General features: G+C 34.7%; 4 protein-coding genes across 7 annotated transcripts in view; all 4 read right to left on the bottom strand.

Annotated features, from left to right (window-relative positions):
• Positions 1-1005: 1005 nt before the first annotated feature.
• LOC134235486 (uncharacterized) overlaps positions 1006-25959 on the bottom strand; it is a 137968-nt gene continuing 113014 nt past the window's right edge. For all 4 annotated transcript variants that reach the window (XM_062717616.1, XM_062717617.1, XM_062717619.1 and 1 more), the window contains one exon: positions 1006-1018. The gene's annotated coding sequence lies outside the window, so the exon portion shown is untranslated. The remainder of the gene's footprint in view (positions 1019-25959) is intronic.
• LOC134235489 (uncharacterized) lies at positions 4344-9621 on the bottom strand. Its single transcript, XM_062717621.1, has 3 exons — positions 9169-9621; positions 8439-8903; positions 4344-4397 (listed from the first exon to the last, which is right to left on the bottom strand). The coding sequence occupies exons 1-3, from the start codon at positions 9605-9607 to the stop codon at positions 4390-4392; spliced, it is 912 nt and encodes a 303-aa protein (XP_062573605.1). The 5' UTR covers positions 9608-9621; the 3' UTR covers positions 4344-4389.
• Positions 15271-16523, bottom strand: LOC134235470 (heterogeneous nuclear ribonucleoprotein 87F-like). The gene is made up of 2 exons (XM_062717600.1): positions 16472-16523; positions 15271-16165 (listed from the first exon to the last, which is right to left on the bottom strand). The coding sequence occupies exons 1-2, from the start codon at positions 16521-16523 to the stop codon at positions 15348-15350; spliced, it is 870 nt and encodes a 289-aa protein (XP_062573584.1). The 3' UTR covers positions 15271-15347.
• On the bottom strand, positions 21432-24451 carry LOC134235497 (uncharacterized). Its single transcript, XM_062717632.1, has 4 exons — positions 24344-24451; positions 23367-23826; positions 22017-22794; positions 21432-21801 (listed from the first exon to the last, which is right to left on the bottom strand). The coding sequence occupies exons 1-4, from the start codon at positions 24352-24354 to the stop codon at positions 21437-21439; spliced, it is 1614 nt and encodes a 537-aa protein (XP_062573616.1). The 5' UTR covers positions 24355-24451; the 3' UTR covers positions 21432-21436.

Raw genomic sequence — 25959 nt, 5'->3', positions numbered from 1 at the left:
AGAAATGTTCATATTTAAATTATGCATATACTATTTAAATTATGCATATACTATTATTTTATCTGCCAAATGCTATCATGCCATTTTGTACTCTTTATATAGTTAATAAAAAGCCAAAGGACAGTGTTAATATGAAATTTTTATTTAATTTCATGTTAATTTTGTTGTATGAAATGTTTAATGATATTTTTTGTTGGAGTAAACATAGCTGCAGATCTGTAGCTCTCCGAAAAAAATTATTGATAGACCGGAGAGCTACAGTGCCACCCATTGAAAAAACTGTATATTTATTGCGCACAAAAAAGTGCGCTCGATTCTTGATTAATTCTTCCAAATTCTTACCTCAACTGCAAAAAATGGAAGATTTCAAAAATTTCCTCTCTCCTCTATCAAGTTCTCTCGTAGTTGACATTTGAACGAAGCATATTGGACCGAATTATCTTTGAATCCAAAATGGCAGTATAAATAAGCAAAATGTTCGATGATTGCAAAATCAGGACCAGGAGGACTATTAACAACAATTATGAGGAATGTTTTGTTGTGGAAACAGTCAAAGAATATGTTAGGAACACACGGCTAGTAATATTTTGAGATTACAGGTTTAAAAACATGAAGAAATAAATCGAGAACCGAGCGCATTTTTTTGTGCGCAATAAATATACAGTTTTTTCAATGGGTGGCTCTGTAGCTCTCCGGTCTGTCAATATTTTTTTTCGGAGAGCTACAGATCTGCAGCTAGAGTAAACAGTGAGAGGGAGTAAAAGTACATCAATATTGCCATGAAGTGAAGTAGACAAAGTCTTCATAAGTTCAGTGCTTTTCATTACCTAAAGAGGTAGTATCCTTTGGGTAAAATGGTCATCCCCCCCCCCCAATTAACTAAATTTTCCCAACCACCTTTAAGATTTCAAGGTAAAATTCTTTTCAAAATGTGTGAAAAGGGCTGCATTTAAAAATCCTGGTGAAATACTGCATTTGAAAAGGACATCAAACTATAGTGTAAATTCTTCAAACATTTCTTTGTTGTACATGAATGATCATCAAGGGAAATTATATTGCAAACTGCCAAATATTTTTGTGTCTTTATACCATATTTTATTCAAGTAGACTATTGCTTATTTTATTAATGTTTGTAAAAAATATTTTACTTTTTATATGTTTTATTAGAGTTTTTTTTTAAACATTTATATATAAATGTTTATTTGTGGTACTGATAATTTTAGTATCATTGATGTCTTCAGAATAAATTAACAAATCCTAATATTTTTACTGCAACACTTTACATAACATGTATAAAGCAATTCAAAAGCAGTCAACATGCACGTGGTTGTGTTAAAGATCCTAATTGTTACAATGTGTAAGACTATTTATAGTAGAATTTTATTTTATTTAGTTTCTGGTCACACTTACATGAATTCAATGGATAATGTTTTCTGAATATGTTATGTTTTGATTCTGTAGTTAATACTGAAAGTGGTCATATATAGTTTAGAAATCAAGACCAGATACAGTTATATAATTTTTACATTATTTGTTGACTTTGTACTTTATTACGTCAATAAATACTGCTGAAACAAATTTATTACCATTTTTCATGAGTTTTATTGTCATTGAATTTTTGAATAAGGATTTACCATCTTGATAGCGAGCGCAGCGCCGTGGTTGCATCCTAGAAAAGTGTAGATTCTAATTTTTTTTTCATATTATGACCGCTTGGATGGGGGCACATGGGAAAATCAAAGTTTTATATAGAAATGTATAGGAAAAATCTATCTTAAAAAGTACAGCTGTAATTGTGAAACACTGATGCACCCGAAAGGCAGCTTATGGCGAGGGTTGAATTTTCTCAAATGCATGTCAAACTCCAAAGGTCAAGATCAGAAGTTATTCGTTCCCAAAGAAAGATCTTGTCACATGGAATACACCTGTAAAATTTGAAAGCCACAGCGTGACCCACTCGATCAAAAATTATGAGCAAGGTTCAAGTTCTTGCGGACAAACAGACAGAGAGGATGGCGAACAGGCCAAAAACTATATACATCTGGATCTTCGATTGAGAGGACTTAAGAATACTTGTAAAATAACAATAAAGCCATGATTAATTTTTCGTTCAGTTGAGCAGAAGACTCAAGTGAACTTTTCTGATCAAAACTTATCACAATCGTATCTACTTATCCAGAACTACTGGGCTAATTTCACCCAAACTTGGCACAAAACATCTTTTCAAAGGTGAAGGGGATTCAAGTTTGTTCAAATGAAGGTCCACACCTTCCTCCAAGGGTAGATAATTACGAAATAGCGAAAAAAATCAATGGCACTATTGAAAAATCTTCTCAAAAACCAAGGGGCTAATTTCACCCAAACTTGGCACAGAACATCCTTTCAAAGGTGAAGGGGATTCAAGTTTGTTCAAATGAAGGTCCACACCTTCCTTCAAGGGGAGATAATTACGAAATAGCGAAAAAAATCAATGGCACTATTGAAAAATCTCAAAAACCAAGGGGCCAGGAAAAACTCACGTGGAACCAATGTCAGAAAGTGTAGATTCAAGTTTGTTCAAATCAAGACCTTCCAAGGGTAGGGTCTGGGCCAAAATGGACGATTAAAGTTTTACATGGGGATATATAAGAAAAATCTTTTAAAAATCTAAATCTTCTCAAGAAAAGTAAATCTATGTTTGGTCATATTTACAATGTAAATATGAAAGTATTCTCAGGTGGTGTGGATTCAAGTTTGTTCAAATCATGACTCCCGTAGGTATGGTGGCAGTCACAATGGACGATCCAAGTTTTACATAAGAGAAAAAAATGGTAATAAATATTTTGAAAAAATATTCAAAATCTAAATCTTCTCAAGAAAAGTAGGGATCCGGGTTAGAATAGGTCCTCAGTACTCCCTTGCTTGTCGTAAAAGGCGACTAAATGGGGCGGTCCTTCGGGTGAGACCGTATAAACCGAGGCCCCGTATCACAGCAGGTGTGGCACGATAAAGATCCCTCCCTGCTCAAAGGCCGTAAGTGCCGAGCATAGGCCTAAATTTGCAGCCCTTCACCGGCAATGGTGACGTCTCCATATCAGTGAGATATTCTGGAGCGGGACGTTAAACAGTATACAGTCAATAAATCAATCAAGAACAGTAAAGCTATAATTGGTCACATTTGTAGGGAAGCATTCTCAGATGGTGTAGATTCAAGTTTGTTCAAATCATGACCCCAGGAGCAGGTGGGGTGACACTGGACGATCAAAGTTTTACAAAGAAGTGTGTAGGAAAAATCTTTTAGGGGTAGGTCGAACGGGACTACTTGTGCAAAAAGCCTTTCAAAGCTAAACAGATTTTTATCTTTTTTCCACAGTGCTCAAATGAGCAATCTGGACCTTGGGCGTCTTGTTTTAATTTTATCTAATTTTTTAAAAATCTTTTTTAATTCGCAAATTCTAAGATATAACTTTACTGGAATTAGAGATTTTAATAAATATATTGTTTAGAACTTTAATTTGTAACCCCTGTCTTTATAAACAAAGAATGTGACGAAAATGTCTTCTTATTTTTTGGTCATCCCATGATGGTGTAACGAAAGGCATGATGGTGAAATTATAACGCCAAATTTTTAATATACAACTGTACATTTGTGTCGAACGGAATAAAAATGCACGTGTCTGGTCATACTATTAGCTATGGTTGATTTGTAAATTAAAGTCAAAAAAGAATATACTTACTAAGTCTACAAGTTTTTTTTCATTCCCTAAATATAATTTTCGTGATTTTGAGTAAAAAATAACTGACACTGGCGAAGAAATAAATATAAAATATTGGGGGGAAATTTCTTTCTTGCAGGTAAGTATCAAAATCAATTTTGTAAGCTTGATTTACAAAGTGATGCATTCAAAAGATACATGTACATGTACCAGCCATGCATATTAAATCCAATTCCAATTCACTCTAGAGTCGCGAAGTAAGTGCCGAGCATAGGACAAAACTTGTAGCTCTCCACCAGCAAGTGGTGGCGTCTCCATATGAGTGAAAAATTCTCGAGAGGGACGTTAAACAACATAAAATCAATCAATCTAATTCGTTTGTGTGCGGTGCCTTGTATTTTTAGTACACAGTTGTCCCTGACTGGTATTCAATACACTTTTTTGCTACAGTTCATCAGAGATTTTATTTTTCTGTCAATCAAAGGACACACTGTAAATACGTCTTCAACGCAACTCAATAATCCATATAAAAGTATTTTTGCTCCTGCTGTTTGTCGCCCTCAACAGAAGATAAATTACAACAATATTACTAGATATTTTTTCCATAAATTTTATTACATTATTGTTACATTTTTTACATTATTTAGAACGCCAGTCATTGTCCCTCAGATGTTTGTAGACTTCAGTCTGATTTTCAGTGACCTGAAAACAAAACATTATAATTACACTCGGCAGTGATTAATCTTTACTGAGAACATCTTCGCTAGCCAAGGGTTTCTGATACGCTCCTCTCGTCATAAACCCTTGGCATACGGTGAAGTCAAAAGACGGGATTGTTTTCCGTCACGTGATCTCGAATCTATCAGGTACGCACAGATTGCGTCATCGCCAGAAATAAAGACACGTGTTTAAAGAAATTAAATCAAAGTTTTTTCAAGAATAATTAAGAAGCAATATATATATAATTGAGTTATGTTTATTCATTATTTATAGAACAAATCTAAAGCTTCAATATAGATTCTTAATCACATATTTAGAAGATATATTGGATGACACCATGGCTATTCATAGAATTGAATGTTATCTTACGGATCGTTGTTTACTTGCGTTTTTCATTTCCGAGATTAAAGAATGAAGATGTATCCCGAACGCAAATATCGTCATTTACAAAAAACAATTGCTGATTGGTCGACCTGGGTGTACTAAAATCCAATCAGAACTCTGGAAAAAAATCCCGATTTCTATGAACACCGTAGGCCAAGGGTTTGTGAGGAGAGTAGCGTATCAGAAACCCTTGGCTAGCGAAGATGTACTGAGAAAGGTTTTAAATGAATCTAAAATTCTATATTTAGAGGTCGCGTCATCAAGCTAACACTGACGTGAGAATCACGTGACCTGGTGTACATCTTGATATTTTAAGGGTACTTACCACAAACAAAAAATGGATGCGCGGGTTGATATATATTTTTTGACTGATTTTGATTTGTATTGATATAAATAATAAATCCCTGAAATATAAAGAAATCGTAGGTTTTCCTTGGTGCTTAGATTTGAGATTTTATTTTGCCTTCTATATAATTCCATACAAAATTTTGCACAATTTTTAATATATTCGATCAGTGCATACTATTAGTGCAAGATATATTACTGTAGTCAGCGGCGACTCACACAAATTGTTCCGACGAAAATAGTTCCATCATTAATAAGTAGATACAACATAATTGTTCATGATAAGAATAATGTTGTGTATGTCATATTTTACGGGATGATTTGTTCGTCAATACTAATTCTGGTTCAACAGTGAGCTTTCCTCTTATTGTTGAACCCAGATTCTTTAAAACCTCAAGACACAAACACGAGTTACTAATTTTGTACTTTTATATAGAATCAGCAAGGAATATACTTTTACATGAGTTTGGGATGTATCAGCACCGAAGGTCTGATTCCAACTGACTATAATTTTTCACAACAAAACATACATACTGAACAAAGACAGAGTAAAATAAAAGGATTAACAAAGGGTATATAGAAATCAAGTATCAAACAATTATTGAGCGAATGGTGACATTTTAGCAGTATGTATATAATAGAATTAAAGATGAAAGATTAAGTGTCAATAAATATAAACAGATGTCAATTAAGGAATTAACTGTCCAATCCCTGACGATGCCTCAGGTGGGATTAAGGCTGTGCGGAATTTATATAATTTATCACATTTGCCGAAATATAAGAAAAGTTTTGACAACAATTTACACAAAGTCCGAAAAGTTAATTTACACGGTAATTTAAAATAAGTCCAAAAATGTTGTATTTTACACCGTAACACATGCTCCGCCTTCGCGTAAAACACGTCCTCGTGTTTTGATTTTTTTCTCTCTCAATAAAACCGGCCTCTTCTTGGTCTTCCGGATCCTTGACATCTCCGGGATTGACAACGGCGTTGATTTTCTAAAAGGACCGATTCTATGTGATCTCTTTCATCCTGCAATGTTTCGATGGTCTGCAGCAGGGCGTTGTTTTGGTTCCTTAACTCTTTGGTCGTTTTCTCACCTTCAGCCAGAATTTTCATTACATACTGGTTATGTTCTTTTCCGATCTCGTTTAATTTCCTCTGCATTAAGTTCATAATCACTTTATCACCATGGGCGTCTTCTTCCAGTTTTCGAATTTTCTCACGAAATATGTTATCATTAGCATTGTTTGATTGTTCTTGCATCTTCTTTTTCATAAACATATTTTGATTTCCAAGTTTTTCGATTTCACATTGCGCTTTTGATAATTTGAGCGTCATATTCTTCTTCTCTTTATTTGACATGCATAGTTGGATTTTAACATTTTTCAGCTCAGTTCGTAGAGTACACGATATATCACACATTGAACGAAAATGATTGTCTCGAAGAGAAGTGAATGGTAATTCTCGCAGAATTCGTTTGTTTTCGAGATACTTGCTCAGTCGTTTCATGTCTCGCGCTTTCCTTTTGCGTGGAATTACTGGTTCTTTATGTTCGGGTTTTGGCGCTGCTTTCTTCATCTGTGTAAAACACATCCTCGAATAATGTCCAATTCTGTGGCATTGGTAACACTTCTGGCTTAACGCAAAACATAAAACGTTAGGATGCACGTTTCCGCACCTTCCGCACACTGGATGCTGACATGAAGGAAAGTTGAACTTTCTCTGTCTCCACTGCGGTCGGAAAGAATAATCCATTGCTGGTCCTAAAACGTCTGCTTCATCTGTCAAAATCTGGGGAAAACTCGCTGTGTAGCTCTTGTAGAGGTCCAGGATCTGACTACTACAAAGTATATGTAGCAGTCCCGGGTGTCGTTACCCTTAGGTTTCTCACACCAAGTTTTACGGGATGATTTGTTCGTCAATACTAATTCTGGTTCAACAGTGAGCTTTCCTCTTATTGTTGAACCCAGATTCTTTAAAACCTCAAGACACAAACACGAGTTACTAATTTTGTACTTTTATATAGAATCAGCAAGGAATGTACTTTTACATGAGTTTGGAGTAAAATAAAAGGATTAACAAACGGTATATAGAAATCAAGTATCAAACAATTATTGAGCGAATGGTGACATTTTAGCAGTATGTATATAATAGAATTAAAGATGAAAGATTAAGTGTCAATAAATATAAACAGATGTCAATTAAGGAATTAACTGTCCAATCCCTGACGATGCCTCAGGTGGGATTAAGGCTGTGCGGAATTTATATAATTTATCACATTTGCCGAAATATAAGAAAAGTTTTGACAACAATTTACACAAAGTCCGAAAAGTTAATTTACACGGTAATTTAAAATAAGTCCAAAAATGTTGTATTTTACACCGTAACACATACGTAAAAGAAACCAAAATTAATGTTAATTTTTCCACCAAAGATCACTTTCCCCCCTAAATGCAAATAAAAAATGTTAATATCCCTACGCTCGCTCCCTCCTCAGCTTTTTTTTTAACATGTTTGATAACAGAGAATATATAGGTCATTCTTCCGTTGATATTTTTTCACTGATAAATTGATTATACTAATATCAACAACTGTAGTAAAATCATATTACTTGTTCGTTAATTATCATATAGTTTCATCTAAGAGAAAAAAATAATCATTCTGTGTGTGTAGTATATTAAATGACGGAATTGTCAATCCCTGAGCAAATTCCTGCACTTGTGTAGACAAACTACACATCGGGAGAGTACCTGTAAACATGTGTAACCCGAACTGGCCGGGGATTTCTAAACTGACAGTCGTTTAATTTTTATGAATCAAAATTTTTATTCATGTGATCTAATTATGAAAAATGTTCTGTCTGCCATCGTAACTTCTCTGTTCGCGGGAGTCCGTTTGACAACTCCATCGTACGTGTGTATAGACCAAGGCTAACTGGTCTTGCGGACATAGGTATGTGTACTGTTTGTTAGCATGGTTACCGTTAGGAGACTGGGTGACCGTAATGCTACGGACTCACGAAATTTACACAAGTTCTATAACTAGACAGTGCAGTTTTATTTTTATAAACGTTATTAAACACTGATAACATATTAAATCTAAAAGTCGAATATCTTTGGATATGGGGTAACCCATATCTATTCTTGTTTAACTTTATGACAAAATCTTATAAAATTCTCTCACTCTACTTTGTAAATATTATTCAGGTTGTCAATTTAAATGTAAATCTATGAGAAATAATGCTGATTTCTGAAAAAAGTTTGTTTGTGTTATTTATCCTTAAATGTTACCTTTCTGTTTGCAGAAAATGAAAGTTGCTTTTTTATCCCATCCACTCACAGCCAAATTGGTAATATAGATTGGGTCTGCATCGACATATTCCATTATCTTTCCATATTTGACATTAGTTCCCTTTCCAGCCTTAATTATAAGTTTCCCTTTGATCTCCTTCCAGGTCACCCAGAAAGGCAAAAACTTATGGCAGCTTACAATATCTTTTTCGTAATGTTCGACAAGACATGGACCCTGCTTCTTATCTCGAAAGCAAGACTTCGTATTTTTCCAGCCACCAAGAACGATTTCATACAGAGGCTTGTAATCGTCTGCACCAGAGAGTAGGGCAATGTGGGCGTCGTTGCAGGCTTGTACGTAGAAAATGAAGCCGTTAAAACGGCCGTGCGATGCCAGAAGATGACTTCCAACGGCTTCATATTCGTATTTTGGTGGCGTGTAGATAATTACTGGCGCATGGGAATCTGCAAAATTTAGATAGGTACGTTTGTTCCAGTACTGCTGTTTAATAGATAGATGCTTTAACGTGTCTTCTTTCTCAATTAAGTCTTCAAAGAATACATACACTGTATATACATATATATAGAAAGGGATATTAAGAAATTCTACGATTTTACTAGATCGAATGAAGCAATGCCGTTAAAAGTTGTACGCAAAACACATGTACAGAATTTAATAATATACATTTTATTTTCTCAGCACGAAAAACTTTTACATTTATGCCTTTACCTTTCTCATTTTTGCAAAAGTAGAAATCAGCCGATGCCCCAAATCCACCACTCACCGCAAAGTACCGGACCTTGATCGGATCCGGATCAGTGTATGACAGGATCTCATCCGTTCCCACGACTTTGCCCTTACCAACCTTAACAGTACCTTTGTTCCAACTGACCCAAAAGTACCGAACTTCATCGCAGTGCAAGACTTTTCCATAGTGATTTGCCAAAGATTTTGTTTGTTTTCCTATTCTTATGCAAGAATCCGTATTATCCCATCCGCCGAGGACAATCTCATACAATTTTTTAGCATCATCCGTGTCCTTTTCGAGGAGTGCTACATGCGCATCATGACCGGCTCTTACCGCCAAGATCAGACTGTCTTTCATGGGACTACAGGGGTAGATGCCGTGCTTGCTGAGAGGTTGGTATTGGTAGTACTCCTGTGTCATAGATGATATCTCAATGGGCGCTGGTAAATATGGTTTGCTGCCAATGTAAGAATATATAAATGTACTTAGAGTACAACTTACAGTTGATCAAGTTTTTTGAGTCAATACATTTTTTTTGGTATGTACAATAAAAGCAAAACAGTAAGTTAAAAATATTTTATGAAATTGTTCTTTTTAATAAATTATTTGCTAAAAAGCACTGATTACCATTGAAATTTATAATAATGGTGGTAAAATATATACGCATAAATCTATAGTAGCCGTCAATATGAAGAGGTTAACTTACATGAAGAGTGTTTTCTGCGATCTTTCATCCAGCAACCTGTTGTCTGTGTAACAATAAAAAGTACTATTTTATTTACCCATTCCAATATAAAGCTCAAATTCTCAATTTAAGAACGATGTTTTTATTTTAAGGGGGATCATTTTGGTTAAAAAAATCAGTTGAGTTCTACTGAACACTAAAAAGTATGAGATATTTCCTTGATGAGGAAAAAAACGTGAAATACATTCATAGATTGATATGTAATATTTGACAAAACTTTATTTATTTTTATTTATTTTTCCAAAACTAAATTTAATAAAATATTGAGTTGTTGAAAGTTTAATGAAATATTGAATGAATAAGAAAACAAATGCAAGAGAATCTGCTTTTCATTAAAAATGGTATGCAACATTTAATTTCTTTTGAATCTAATGTGCTTTAAAGTTAAAATGCAATAAATCGGAAAACAATGGGTAAATAATAATAATACATGTATATGTCTACAGAATATATCTTACCTGTCCATACTGAACCAGCAGTAAAAACGACGAAAGCTGTCCGGATAAGCATTTTATCCCTTTTCCTGAGTTGGTTCTCTCAGTGATTTGATGGAAGCTGCTGTGGTACTTGTATAAGACAGTATAACGTCAATCAGCCCTAGGTCCCGCCCCTCCTCCTCTACCGTTTGCCCTGAGGTCATGGACCTGAACCAAATGACCTTAATATAGTCACCTTTTCCAATTTAAATGTAATTTAAAGTTTTCTGCGATGTTATCGTTTGAGTTTTTAAAAGGCTCTTTTTTACATGAACGCATGTTATATGTTTAATAAAGTGTTCGAGATTATTCTTGATTTTAAATACACCTGGTACACCAGTAAACACTTTTTTACTAAATATTGGTCAAAGCTAATACAAATTCATAACCTGAAATTGATATTCTGGATGGGGTGGTATTCTTCATTTTGGAGCTTTTTATTGGTCATTCCAGTGAGAATTCTTCAAAAACGGGAGACAATTCCTGTAATATTCTGGTTGAAATTTCCCGTATATGAATTATCTGTCCATTAATCTCTTCGACAAGCATTTTCAATGAGGCTTTCCCTTTTATAGGAAGAATTTTTTTTTCATTTACTAGGGATTAAGACACGTGAACAGTCGAGATATACCATGTAGCTCTACCAAAAAAAAAAAAAAAAAAAAAAAAAAACAGAAGTACTGTGAGCACTGAGCTTATTAAATGATGCCCCCGCCTCCGATTTGATTATAATGGCAAAATCCATGTTTTACTATGGGAGACCTGAAATAAATGTCAAATAAAATTTAAAATAGGACGTGCACCATGGCATTATGCATTAAAGAATCTGTGAAAGTTTCATTAAATTTTATTCACTGGTATAAAAGGAGTTGCGGATAAGATACGAGTACCCTTTAATATAAAAGAAGAAATGGCACTGCAGTGTTTCGCTATGGGAAACCCGAAATATTTTTTTTCCGATCAAAAAATAAAATAGAAGGTGCATTGTGCACTATGTAGCAAAGGATTTATGAAAGTCTCCTTTAATTTTATTCAGTGGTATAAGAAAAGTTGTGGATACCCCAAAGTGTAACAGACGGACGGACGGACGGACATCCTGATCACTATATACCATCCCACTTTTCAAAGCGGGGGTATAGAGATCTAGAAATGTTATTTTAAAAAGTCGATACGATTTTTCAAACGGTATAATCATTGTATTTGAAAAAAATAAGGGAAAAGCTGGTGCTGATCATGAATTCACTTACATAATATTTTTGATACTTTACATTTATTTTGATGTCCGTTGTCATACCAGAGTTAAATTTCTACTCATCGAAAGTGATATTAATTATGGCGTGGCCAACTTTACACACCCAAATCTGCACTAAGCTTATCTTTCCTCTCTCAAATCTGTATTATTCCGAATTTTCCGTCGTTTTCCAGGCTTTTCGCTTTTTTGATATTTGTGTATAAATTTACATGTCGATCAAGCGTCGCCTGATCATCGATCGCTGAGCCACAGTTTGATTTTCACGATGACCGACTTTTACGAAAATTCAGTTCCGATCGACCGACGACCTGGTTGCAGATTGTTGGATGATTATCAAAAGTTGGACGACGCACTTTTCAACTTTATTTATTCATTCATTCGAAAAAGGGAGGACTGATACCTCATATACGGGAAATTTCTGTTAAGCTTATCAGCCAGAATAATACAGGAATTTTCTGCCTTTTTTGAATGAATGAATGAATAAATAAAAAGGAATGCACATGTGAAATATGGAAGTCATAGATCCACTAAATCAAACGTTATTTTTATTCATTTAAACAATATTTTATTATGTATAAACATAACAGATTGGACATCAGGCACTGCCAATTTATGTCCTCTACATAATGAAAGTCAAAATTTATGGGTAAGGTAAAAGTTTTTGCGGACAAGCAGACAGACAGACAGACGGACGGACACGACAAAAACTATATACCCCATAATCTTCGATTTCGGGGGCATAAAGATATGCAAACACAATTCATTTAAAATTTCAGCATTTCTTATCAATAATACGTTTATTATACCCCCCCGCTTGAAAAGCGGGAGGGTATATAGTAATCGTTAATTCCGTCCGTCTGTACGTCCGTCCGTCCGTCCGTCCGTCTGTCTGTTCGTCCGTCCGTCTGTTACGCTTTAGGGTACCCATCTCTTATCCGCAACTCCTCTTATACAACTGAGTGAAATTTAATGAAACTTTCACAGAATCTTTATTACATATTGCCATTGTGCACCTCCTATTTAACTTTTTGATCTGACACATATTTTGGGTGTCCCGGCCATGGCAAAACATGGGCTTTGTCATCAGTTATAACGATATGGGAGGCGGGGGGTATCATTTAGTGAGCTCATTGCTCACAGTACCTCTAGTTTATTGATTTTTCTCCTTTCTCTCTCTCTCTCTCTCTCTCTCTCTCTCTCTCTCTCTCTTTCCATAGAATCATTAAGTACATGTATGAATTATTCTTGGTGTCGAAAAAAAAATATATGACAGAAATACAATGATGTGCATTGAAGTGGTTACATTTTTTCGTTTAAATGAAACATTTCAAACTAGAGGTACTGTGAGCGATTAGCTCACTAAATGATACCCCCCGCCTCCCATATGGTTATAACTGGTGAAAAAGTCCATGTTTTCCTGTCGCCGGGAAACCCAAAATATGTGTCGGATCAAAAAGTAAAATAAGAGGTGCACAATGGCAACATGTAATAAAGATTCTGTGAAAGTTTTATCAAATTTCATTCAGTGGTATGAGAGGAGTTGCGGATAAGAGATGGGTACCCCAAAGCGTAACAGACGGACGGACGGACGGACAGACGGACGGACGGACGGACGTACAGACGGACGGACGGAATTAACGATTACTATATACCCTCCCGCTTTTCAAGCGGGGGGTATAAAAATTAATTCATTTTGAACGTTAGTTGTCGCATTATGCATAATGACACGCCCATTTTCTTCAAAAGCGGTCAAATATACTGAAAGGAAAAAGAAATGCATGATAACGCGTTTGCAAAATATATTTGAATCTGTGACCGAATATAATAAAAACTGATCAGAGGTGGATATTGGTTACTATATATTTTGTAATTATTATACCCCCGCTTGAAAAGCGGGAGGGTATATAGTAATCGGTATTTCCGTCCGTCCGTCTGTTACGCTTTGGGGTACCCGTCTCTTATCCGCAACTCCTCTCATACCACTGAATGAAATTTGATGAAACTTTCACAGAATCTTTATTACATATTGCCATTGTGCACCTCCTATTTTACTTTTTGATCCGACACATATTTTGGGTTTCCCGGCCACAGGAAAACATGGACTTTTTCACCAGTTAAAACCATATGGGAGGCGGGGGGTATCATTTAGTGAGCTCATTGCTCACAGTACCTCTACTTTTTCTTTGTCATGTTGTGTTCAAAATTACTCAACCATGAAATGTACGATGTCAAGTAAAAAAAGTTGTAAAAAGTATTTTATAGTACCATCTGATGCAGTGGAGATATTGGCAACATTTTTACATATTAAATTTCTTGAAATCATGGAGGCTTAATAGGGTCTAGTAATTGAATTGACCAAGTGAAGGAAAAGGCAACAAAATGTCACTGTGCACTTTGTTTTGAATTTTTCAAGCAATGGACATTTTATAACTTGATGAAAGGATTTAAATAACCGTGACGATGACGTTGGCGCAAAACAACGTCACATCAAGATTGGGCTTTTCATCCTGCAACCTGTATCATGGCATAACCATTGAAACCAATATTATTACAGTAAACAATCATAATCGTTACACATCCCTCCTAAAACCGACAGACACTCATTGCTCTGTTTTGGTCTTTGAGGTCGATATAACTTTACGTCATTATTACTCTCATCCACACACGTATGCGTCGTATGCTCAGTTGTTTAGCCCCATCCCCCATGGGTGACTGAGTTTGTCAAGACTTTCTTGCAAGCACTAAATCCAGACACATTTGTGGTAGCTTTTGTTTGCTACAGAGATTCAGATAATAATTTGAAAGAAGATGGGTGAACAAGGCGAACGGAATGCCTAAAGTACGACAAACATGAACATTTCGGGAAAAAAGCTTGGGGAAAAGGCCATATATAGTCTAAAAGCACACTTTTATATATGTCTCAACCTTTGCAGTTCACCAGACAACCTGACCCTTGGACAATGTCATTTATAATAGGTACGAACAACTGACGAGGTCTGGAAAGAGAACTTCTGCCCAGATCATTTAACTGTAAGTAAAAAAAAACTTCTACAAAGGTAATGCTTGGGCAGAAAATATTTTGTCAAGGTCATTTTGATATGGTCAAGGTCTTAGGATTTAAGGTGAAAAAGTGAATCATCATTTATCTCATCACTCACATACCTTGTACTGGACGGAGATTTTCAGCCAATAATTTTATACACAAAAAATAAAAGTGGTTAATGCATGATAAAAAAATGAACGGATGTGATAGAAATACTAGTAGTAGTCTATCTATACTGACTAGATTAGGGCCTAATTAGTGTCAAAAAAATTCTTACCGAGAGATATATTTATCTTATGATATTTCTATGTAAATATAAAATTTTAAAAAAGTATACACGAAGACGTTTTAAAATAAAACTGATTTTCAAAAATTCCCCTATCAGTTCTTGTAAATACGACGTCGACACAAGATGAACAACTAGTACTTGTATCTGAAATCATTATAATGTATATACAATCCCTTATGTCAACTGCTTGAATAAAGATAAAGGAACTCAAGTTATGCTTGCAATACATTTAATGAACATGACTCTGAAAAAATGTTTTTACATTGAAAATTGCACACTAAAACATATACAATACACAAGAAAATCTCTCAATAGTAATAAAGGTAAAAAATAGAAATTAAAAATCAAATTATAGTTAAAATCTTGGACGATCATTTCGACTGGATCCCGATCCCGATCCAGATCCAGATGGACCTGAGGGACCATCAAACCTGCTACCACCCCTTCCAAAGTCGTTCCTGTTTGAGTCCCATTGATTTCCGCCAGTTCTTCGATTATCTCCTCTGCGATCAAATCCTGAACCACCTGAATTTCCTCTGTTGCTATCCCAGTTTCCTTGGCGGTCATCGAAGCGTGAACGAGAGCTACTGCGGTTACTGTCAAAGGATCCGCCCCTGTTGTTATCCCATCGGTTTCTGTTACGTTCGTTATCCCAGGAAACGCCACCCCTCGTTCTATCGAAAGTAATACTTCCACTTCTAGTTGTATCAACGTTCCTGCCGCCGCGGTTAGAGTCCCATTGGCCACCGCGTTCCATATTTCTCCCACGGTTGGTAAAGTCTCTGTTGTCCCAGCTTCCACCACGGCTGTTATCCCAGTTTCCACCACCACCACCACCGCGGTTGTTGTCCCAATTTCCACCACTACCACCGCCGCCGCCGCCACTGCGGTTGTTATCCCAGTTTCCTCTGCTACCACCGCGGTTGTTATCCCAATTTCCACCGCCACCACCGCGGTTGTTGTCCCAATTGTTCCCACTCCCACCGCGGTTGCTGTCCCATCTGTCTCTGCTGTTGCCGCGGCTGTCTCTTCGACAGAGATCTATGTCGCAGGCTGGACACCGTCTTCCTCTAACATACGTGTAATCCGATTGGCGACATTCTGGTGGAATGTAAATGCGTGGACAGTTTAGTTGTGGGCATTCGTCCCGGGTCTGCCACCCCGGAAATGTAGCTGTAACCAGTATAAAATTTAGTTTAGTGGATTTTTCACTTTTAAAAATGACAAAGGGATTTAAATAAAGTGTACCAACAAATGATGATACATATATACAAGAATGTATGCAGGTTTAGAAGGACTACATCATGTTGCAGAACCGTATTGTTACTTACACGATATAAAAGTCCACTTACATTTTTACGTAATAAAATATTTCATTTTAAAAAGGGTGTTATACAAAAAATCTTTTCTTTATTGGAACAGAAACCTAATTTATCCAAAAAAATCCAAAAAATCTTTAGAGAGGAATAATATCTTTACCTTCGCTATATCCAAGCCAGCATAGTGCCAGTAATGCTGGGATCAGATGCATCGTGTCTCTCTGTAGTGAAAGGGCATCCTCACTGGTGTTCTTTTATACCCCTCGATTACAGAGGTCATAATGCAAGGGAAACTTTTTCGAGACAAAAATAATATTAATTTCTGCTTGTTTCCTTATTTGTTTGTCTTTGATGGTTTCTCATAACCCTGATTTAATGCTTTTTATGTTTTTTCCGGTGTTTTCCATCAATCATGAGTTAGCACGTGTGCACATTTAATCTATAATGAATGAAACGAACAAATTGATATTTTATTACAAATGTAGACACTAGGAAGGGAATCATACTTTTGAACATTTTATGGTAATGACTTCTGATTCATCACATGCTTCAATCGGTTCCTGAGTTAGAGATTAAAGATATTCTTTAAAAGAAATACTCATCGAACAAAATCTGGGTGTTTTAGCTAAATATATTTAAAATGAACCAATGCTGTAAATATTTTCTTTTTATAGTCTTTTACTAGAAGGTAACATTAAAATATTTCTGACCACATTACAAAAATTTGTTCACCTCTGTCATTAAGTTTACACTTATGGGAATTTTAAATTAAAAAAAATTAAATCTTATTTTATTTATTTATTTTTTTTTTTTTGAGTTTTAATTGAAATGGAAACTCTTAATTGTGTTAAAGTGGTATTTTTTTGTCCCCCCCCCCCCCCCCCCCAATGTTCCTTGAAAAAAATTACAAAACAAAAAAGCGCGACAACCTCTAATTTCATGATCAAGAGTCAGGTTGATTTTCATTGAAATATATTCTCTCAAATATCAAATGTAAATGCTCATATGTCCCTCAAGATACATGAATTCAATTTATTGTCAATTTTATACCGTTATAATTTAAGTGGTTTATCTGTAATGTATTTAAACGTTTTAAAACTATATATATATATATATATATATATATATATATATATATATATATATATATATATATATATATATATATATATATAATATATATATATATATATATATATGTAAATAGATTACATTCATGAATAAACAAGCCACAGGTGCATGTTTATTGCTTTTCCTTCGCGTCGATGTACGTAAATATCTACCGTCATAACAAAATGTCAGACAAGGTGCTAAACGTTTAATGACGCGCACTAAATCACCATAATACATGTATATTTATACTAACTATGTAAAGTCTGTGTGGACATTTTTTTTCTATAATATTCAAGAAATTATTCAAGAAATTTAGAATTCCTAACATGTGAGCTCCCTCTTCCCCATCACCCCCAGTCCTTTTCATAAATTTAAAATTTTTTTTTCCTTCAGACATTTAATTGAATGCTTATTTCAAGAATAGAACCATGGAATAAGTAAAGATTACGTGTATTTTAAATAATAAAAATCTTAAAACATCAAACGAACCTTTATAAATATGCAATAAGAAAAGATGAAATACTATTATAGTTATGCGTAGAACAAAGAGGGAGTCATGATGCAAGAGCATTTTAGTTTACATTCCACTCGAAGGGAAGAAAGAGAGTTGATGGAGGGACGCAGTCAGTAGGAAGATACTTATACCTTGCATATATTATATAAATATTTTTTTGTAACATTGAAAATTTTCACCCCAATTGAAAACTATTGTCAACCGAGGCGCAGCCGAGGTTGACAGTGGTTTTCGTGTAAAATTTTCAATGTTACACTCAACTACATGCAATATTTATTATATTATACTGAATGTTTTATACAAATACATATAACAGTGAACAGTGCGCGCATAAATTCTGCGCAGTCGCTATTTTTTGGAATATCACCCGTTGTCAAGCAATGTTGACTGTTGCTACGCTGTGGGGTGTGGCTTCATTATTCAGCGGGTAATAGTGTTTTTTAACAAATGTTTCTCGACCAATGAGATTCATGTAATTTACATGAAAGTATAATATACTTACTTATATGATCGATACATGTAATTCTAGGGTACGTATATTAGGAATTTCCTTATTTTTCGCATAAAAATAGCTCCTTATGAAAAAAAAATATCAGACAAATTATCAGATAAAGAGAATCCAAAACTCTAATGATTTAATGGCAAGGTCACGTCACGCGAGAACTGCCATGGCTGCTGAGGAGAACGACGGGTAACCACGCAAATTTACCCCGGTTCAGTTATCAACAAATCAACTCAGCTAACTTTCAAACAGATATCACAGAGAAAAACAAATACAATTGGAAATACTAAAAACCATAATTTCTACGACAATGTGGACCATTTTTCTATACTCATATGTAGAATATTGACCAGATGGTCAAATCTACGCAGAAAAAAGTTCTCCGGTCAATATTCTACTGGGTCACTTTTCGTCGTTACACCGGAAGTGATAGTGACAAAGGTTCGAGATGTCAGAAACCACTGCTCATCAAGATCGTTACATAATACTTTTGCATTTTAGAAATCTAGATTCACTGGTATTGAAAAGTTATTTGTATATAATTGTGATAGATGGTGGATTTATTTAAATTCTGCAGTTTATTTCAAACAAAATCAATGGATCGATTAGTGTTTGAGATACATGAAAACAGAAATGCAAATCGGTCAACCGCAAAACGTACCAACCGATTAGTCGGTTAACCGTATGTATATATCAAAAACTATCGAAATAAGTTCTGTTAGAAAAAGAGACTTAAAATTTATACATTTAATACTATATATAATTTGAAATCACTAACTTTCTGGTGGATGTGGGTTTTATATTAGTTTTTAGGTATATAAGCATTAACCAATGAAAGCATGTTTCCGCGAAAGGTAAAATTTCATATACATATACGTGTACAACATCTTAATCTTATGAAGTCCTCGCAAGCCAGTATTTTTCCTGAAACCATGATAAATTCGACCCAAAGAATACATGTGATTTTAGAACATGCCTTAAGTATACAATACATTGAAATATTTTCAGAACAGATGTTAAGGAAGTTCATTCGGCATTGTCGACATAATAATTCAAAACTATAAGTCGGAGCTGTTGTTTTTTGGGTTGTTTTTAAATAATATTTTTAAAACAATATACATGTAATTTGTTAGGCAAAATTAATGCAAAGCATTAAATCTTAAGATCAAATTTTGACATAGATAATTAAGTATTATCTTATATTTTACCGGTACTTAATAATCTACCAAAACACATTATATTTAGATGAAGTCTGTTGAATGTCAAAATTATTCATTTGCTAACAGAATTTTTTGAAATTGTCCCCTGGAAAGATGTTAAATCTGCCCAAGTCCTCCGTATTGTTAAATTATATCATCTTTAAAAAATCTTTTAAAAAAAATCGTTTGCATCAAAGTATGATAAAGTATGGGTCTTTCTCAAGGTATACCTTTACTCAGATGACTAAAAATTCCACTGATAAGAACGAAAAGCCACCCATTGCACAATGTACAACTATGATTTAGGGAATAACCTTCTAATTTGGTATTTGCGACCGTTAATGCTGATTTAACGATCGCAAACTGAGTTTACCGGCGATGCGTAAGTGTTTTACAAAATAATTGCATTAGAATCTTGTGTTAATTTTCAATTTCAAATAACTAGGTCAATGACCTACTTTTCATGCTAGTGGCCCCTGGGTATTTTTCAGAAAATACCTCAATTTTTCACACTATGACCATTTTTTTCTTTACTCACAAAATATTACCTACAAGCAACACAACTGTTTAAATAATGAAATATTATAGCAATGGAACATCGTTGCGTCATGTAAAGAAATGATTAGAGTTTGGACCATAAACTTAATTATTATTACAGTCCGAATTTCCTCCGTCATATTTATATTTTTTCCCCATTTTTAAATGAATAATAAGAACTCTAAATTACTTATAGCCTTAGGTTACTTTTGTTGCCCTAATGCTCATGATATTAACGTTATATGGGGTCAATGATTAAATTTTTGAGATATATTGTCTAGAATGGTTTTTGCTTATATTTTTGAATTTCTTTATTTCATAGCACACAATTATATGAAATAATTTATGAGCTTTAACACATATATTTGCAAAATGATGTTTAAAAATATTGTAATTAATATTGCAAGAAATAATAAATTTAACAAAAACGAAAAAAATAAATATTTAGTCCGAATTTCCTCTGCATTGCCATACATTGAATTTTGTTCTTGTTTATTTTCTTTGAAATTAAAATATTAAATTGTCTAAATTGATATTGAGTGAAAACTTTGTTATTTTATCCATTTAGAACAATTTTTGATGTAACATATTATACTTTATAATATTTCCTTTCTGTTTTCTGAAACCTGAGTACACGTCATCCTTAAGGAGCAATAAGAACATTTAACATAATGTTCGGACAATTCAAGATCTCTTCAATACGATTGTATTCAGGAGCAATAAGAACATTTAACATAATGTTCGGATAATTCAAGATCTCTTCAATACGATTGTATTCAGAAAACAATGTAAACTTTTTAAAAATCTTCTTAGAACTTGTATACATCATCAAAAGTATATGCAAAATTTCAGACCACGCCAATCATGAATGCACAAGGCGCTGTCCATCCTATCGGATATATAACATCCTTATAAGTCATTTTATATAAAGAACCTTAATGTTTAAATTCATTCAAAAGGGAATATGTGTTTATAAAGGTTAACGATCCGTGCAGAGATGCGTATTTTTAAAGGTGAGATATATTATGTCGGTGAAAATAAAGCTTCCTTGCTTACATGCACAATGTTGACTGACATTTTTTTCTTCCCTTGGACAAATTAAAGTGTTTTATTTGAAAAATTAGGTACTTTACAATATAAAAATTCGTTAACTGTTTGAACACAAAAAAATTAATCACTTTTAATCAAAGAAATATTTTTGTATAAATTTATTTAAATTACATATGAAAGAATTTTATGTAATGGACAGTAATGAAGACTTTATCCAATGATAGGGCCAAGATTAATATGACCAAGATGACTAGATTGACGGTGGGCAGATCCTACACACTCTCTGCATGTGAAAAAGTTGTCTGGATCCAGCTTATGTTTGATGTCCAAAAGACGCTTGTAATTACTGCCCCAGAATTCCTGTTGCCAATGGACGACGTCCATCCCTGCTTCATTTGGATATTGACCGTCACCGAATGCGCTCAGCTGTTCGCCGACTATGGCGCCCCTTTGTGGAAGGCCGTCATAATCTAACAACCCCGTATCCCAACCTATGGAAGCAGACAACGACATCAATGCTGTTCTAAATCCAGGATGAACAGAGGTTTCGTGTGCCCCAACTTTCATCATTTCTCCTAAGAAAATATTTGAAGAAAAAAAACTAAGAATCTTAAAAATATAAAAAGCATTGAAATGTTTTCCGTACAATTTTACGTTTTGTTTTACATTCATATATCTATGTTTTGTAAGAAAAAAATTGAATGAGTTTTATACGAATATATTTTGCTTCTAGGATCAAAGAGACAAACATTTTATTAAGTGAAAAATCTACTGAGTATATTTTTTTTACCTCCTAGAAGTGTTCCTGTGAAGGAGAATGAACTGACATTTGTATGCTCGGTTTCTAGTTCATTTACGAGGAACCTTACCAAATTGTCGTCAAAACTATCACTTTGTAAAAGAGTGTTCGTTATATATCCTGCGTAAAACAAAGGGTCTTTGGCTGTAACTTCATAATCAAGGAAAGTTGTACGATTAACGTAAAAGCAAAAATTTTGCCATTCTTTGTGAAAATTAGCTAACTGGTCCATGTATGCCCGTGTGGTCGAAGCGAACGATCCATAGTGGTTGAAACCTACTATAACGTTTCCCCATTTTCCACTGTCTGAGGGAACGCCACTGGCTATCACATACCCTCCCCATTCTTTTGGCAAATTTTTAATCAAGGAAAATATTTTTTGTAAAACGGTAAATCCGATGTGCTGTCCGTTTGCACGAATTAAGGGGTATCCACACACAAACTGCACCACCTGAGGGGCGGCATGGTGCAGTTTGTAGGTGAATTTGGTCGCAATGCCAAATGTTCCTCCTCCGCCACCTTTCGAGGCCCAGAAAGTGTCCGTATTGTCTGACGTGGTTACACTGCCATTCAGGTGCGTGGTTTGGGTCATATGGTCGTTGGCCAGTATGATTTCGCCATTTGCCGTGACAAGTTCTAGCTCCAGTAAGTTGTCTACCGCCATACCAAACATCCGGGACATTGGACTATGGCCGCCACCCAGAGTGTAACCTGCCATGCTGACTGTGTGAGCACTTCCACCAATAACCACCCTATTGTACTTATCAACCTGAAAGAGGCAAAATCTCATTATAACTGATCATGAAATGGGGATAATTATATCGTCAATATTTGTATTATTAAAATGGTCTCTTTAACATTTCTTTGTATACAGATGAATGGTTGCAACAAAACAGAGGAAACTTTTTTTGTGTTTTCTTTCTGTATTATTGCAACCCTTCATCTCCGTCAATCTCCCATGCAAAGTAACCGTTTACTCCTCTCGCAGAAACTTCGATCTGTTATTGGCTTACGTCAAGATTTTTGACAAGTCACATAACGTATAAAACGTGATATTTGCAGGATTGTTTCAAATTAAACTAATAGTTCTGGATTGATTTAGCAAATATCTATCTCAAAACTCGGACATAAGCTTAGGAATTGAATTATGATGATTAAAAACAAACGCACTATTTATCGTGTTTATGTTGTACGCGAGCCAATGACAGATGAATGTATGAGCCGATGGTATACTTCATAAAGAGTGTATAATTTTAAAATATTTTAATTATATACAGTTTATGTATAATTGAGACCACTTTATGTGACACATTACTCGTATATTCAGTTTTTGGGATTTACCTCTTCATAAACTTTCAACCACGTGTTTCCGCTTTCACACGTGATCTCGCCAGCGGGATTTCTCGTGGAAGCCATATTGATTTTGGTTGCATTCATACCCCCAAGATAAATCATCAAACTTCCATGTGCAGTGGATCGGCCTAGGAAATCGTGGCCGGAAGTTTTGACGGAAACCAGCAAATTGTGTTTGCGAGCGAAGAGAACGCACTTTTGAACATCAGCTGTGTTCTTTACTTTGGCAATGGCGAAAGGGAATTTCGTATATATGGTCTCTCTCTGCACAACAAGTTCATCGTATTCTGGCTGGTGTGGAAAATAAAGATTTCCTTCCAGAGATTCTAAGAATTTTATCAACTCAATATTTTTAGGAAAACAGCTCTCGTCTCCAGGTAGACATCGATTAGACATTGAAAAACACGCGCTGATAAGCACAGCCAACGTTAAACTCTTCAAAGCAGACCTTCAATATAAAAAAAAATTAAAAAATTTAAATCGGATCATTTAGTAAATAATTGCGAAAAATACATGTATTTATAGATAATATATTCGTCTTGCACAACATGCGCATTAAAAAATTGATGCTTGGGAAGATTAGACGTTCATTATTTTGGTCATTACTGAAATCATGTCTTCAAATATCACCCTCGGTTAGATCCTCCAATGTTATGCATTGATATCACAGTGTTTCTATTTTTTTATCGTACTCTCCTACTCGATCATTCTCCATATATATTTCTCTATATTTTGTAAGGATCATATGCCCCCCCCCCCCCCCCCCCCAAAAAAAAGGGGGGGATAAAATGTTCATTGGAGTACCAGAGAAACAAAAAAAAAAATGATCACAATTAGAAGAGTATAATTAGGAAAAACGTATTTTGTGTTTGTCTGGGGAACATGGATTTATTATACTCTATGCACTCATTGTGGTAAATTAATTAATTTTAAAAAAAATATGCATATGCATGAATGATACTTACGCTGGATGCATCCTCACGGTCTTCCTGTGTTGCCGATCACTTTGAATTCTTAATTTTACTTAAATGGTGTCATATATATACAAGTACTATATAAACAGGGTAGTTGGCTACATCGGTATTTTTGACATTTATAACAACTACGTATCTTTTATATGGACTTGAATTCTTCAGATAAGCTCTCCTCATTACACGGTATATTTTGCAAGAACTAAAAAAGGGTTAATAAACGGACCGATATTTTGTGTAAGATTAGATACATTAAATTGACACCCCCCCCCCAATAGTCAGGGTAGATTTTTGATGAAGCTGAAAGGCAAAATTTCAATATGTTAATTAATGTTTTAGCTACTCTTTAACCGTTTTGAGTTCAGAAATATATTTGATTTTATTAAAAATCGAGAATCAACAGTAACTTGCTTTTAATGCATGTATAGAGTTGAGTCTTCAAATTACTAGTATTTTTTCCACATGATCACTGTTTATGTAACTTATCAATGATAATGATCTAATGAATACTCCAAGATTCATGAAATAATAAATTTCATTTAAGAAATAAGAACACTAAAACCTCTGTTAGACAGCTCATGGTGAAGGTTTAACTTTCTTACTTGCAAGGCAAACTGTAAGTAGAAAGACAACCAAAGATATCAAGCTTTAAGAGAGAAGCAGTCAAATGAAAACTCACAGACAAATCCCAGCAGCAGGCCTTTCATTCGGGTTTGAAAATGAAGGAGTGAGTTGTACAGAACTTGTTTCCAATACTTTGATTGACTTTGATTGACTAAATAAAATTTGTTCAAAACAAAAAAAAAACATTGATGCAAGTCATAATCCAAAGTCCAACGTGTATCCAGAGAAAGGTCGTATCACAAGGAATGTACCTGTAAAATTTGAAAGCTCTAGTACTAGCTGCTCAAAAGTAATGACCAAGGTTAAAGTTTAAAAAAGGGGTCAAACTCTAAGGTCAAGGTCAAAAGGTGAAAAATATTTATACCCATTGAAAGGTCTTGTCACAATAAATTCACATGTGAAGTATGAAAGCCTGTTCAAAACGTCATCGGTTTGACCAAGGTTAAAATTTTGATGCTTTTAGTAAAAGTGGGTCAGACTCCAAGGTCAAAGTCAAGAGGTCAAATTTGATGGTATAAGGAATACACTTGTGAAATATGAAAGTCATAGTCACAACCATTCAAAAGTTATGGGCAAGGTTGATGTTTTTCGGACAGACAGCCAGGCAGACGGACGTACAGAGCCAAAACTATATACCCCATTATCTTCGAATATGGGGGCATAAATATGGGCGAAGTCTACACTAATAGATGAGATATTGGCTAAGTAGACAATGGAGACTTCTTAGACAAAAAAAATAATAATTCAACAATTACATGTACATTGAGGTTTCAATGAAAAGGATAGATACTGTACAGAATAAGTATCATTTAGACTATAGTGTCAGGTTCTAAACTTTCACAACAATATTGAAACCGTCATCAATGCCGCTTTTTCGGCCCTAAGGAGTCCTATATTTGTGATTTGATAAGATATTGTTGCTACATTACTGATTCTCTAGGAGAAGTTGCAGAATTAAACTGATTAAAGAGTCTTTTCTTTTTCAT

This window comes from Saccostrea cucullata, unplaced genomic scaffold, assembly GCF_032062105.1.
Source record: "Saccostrea cucullata isolate Sc308-1 unplaced genomic scaffold, CSIRO_AGI_Scuc_v1 ctg662, whole genome shotgun sequence".
Taxonomy (NCBI): domain Eukaryota; kingdom Metazoa; phylum Mollusca; class Bivalvia; order Ostreida; family Ostreidae; genus Saccostrea; species Saccostrea cuccullata.
This window is presented reverse-complemented; position numbering and strand designations above follow the sequence as displayed.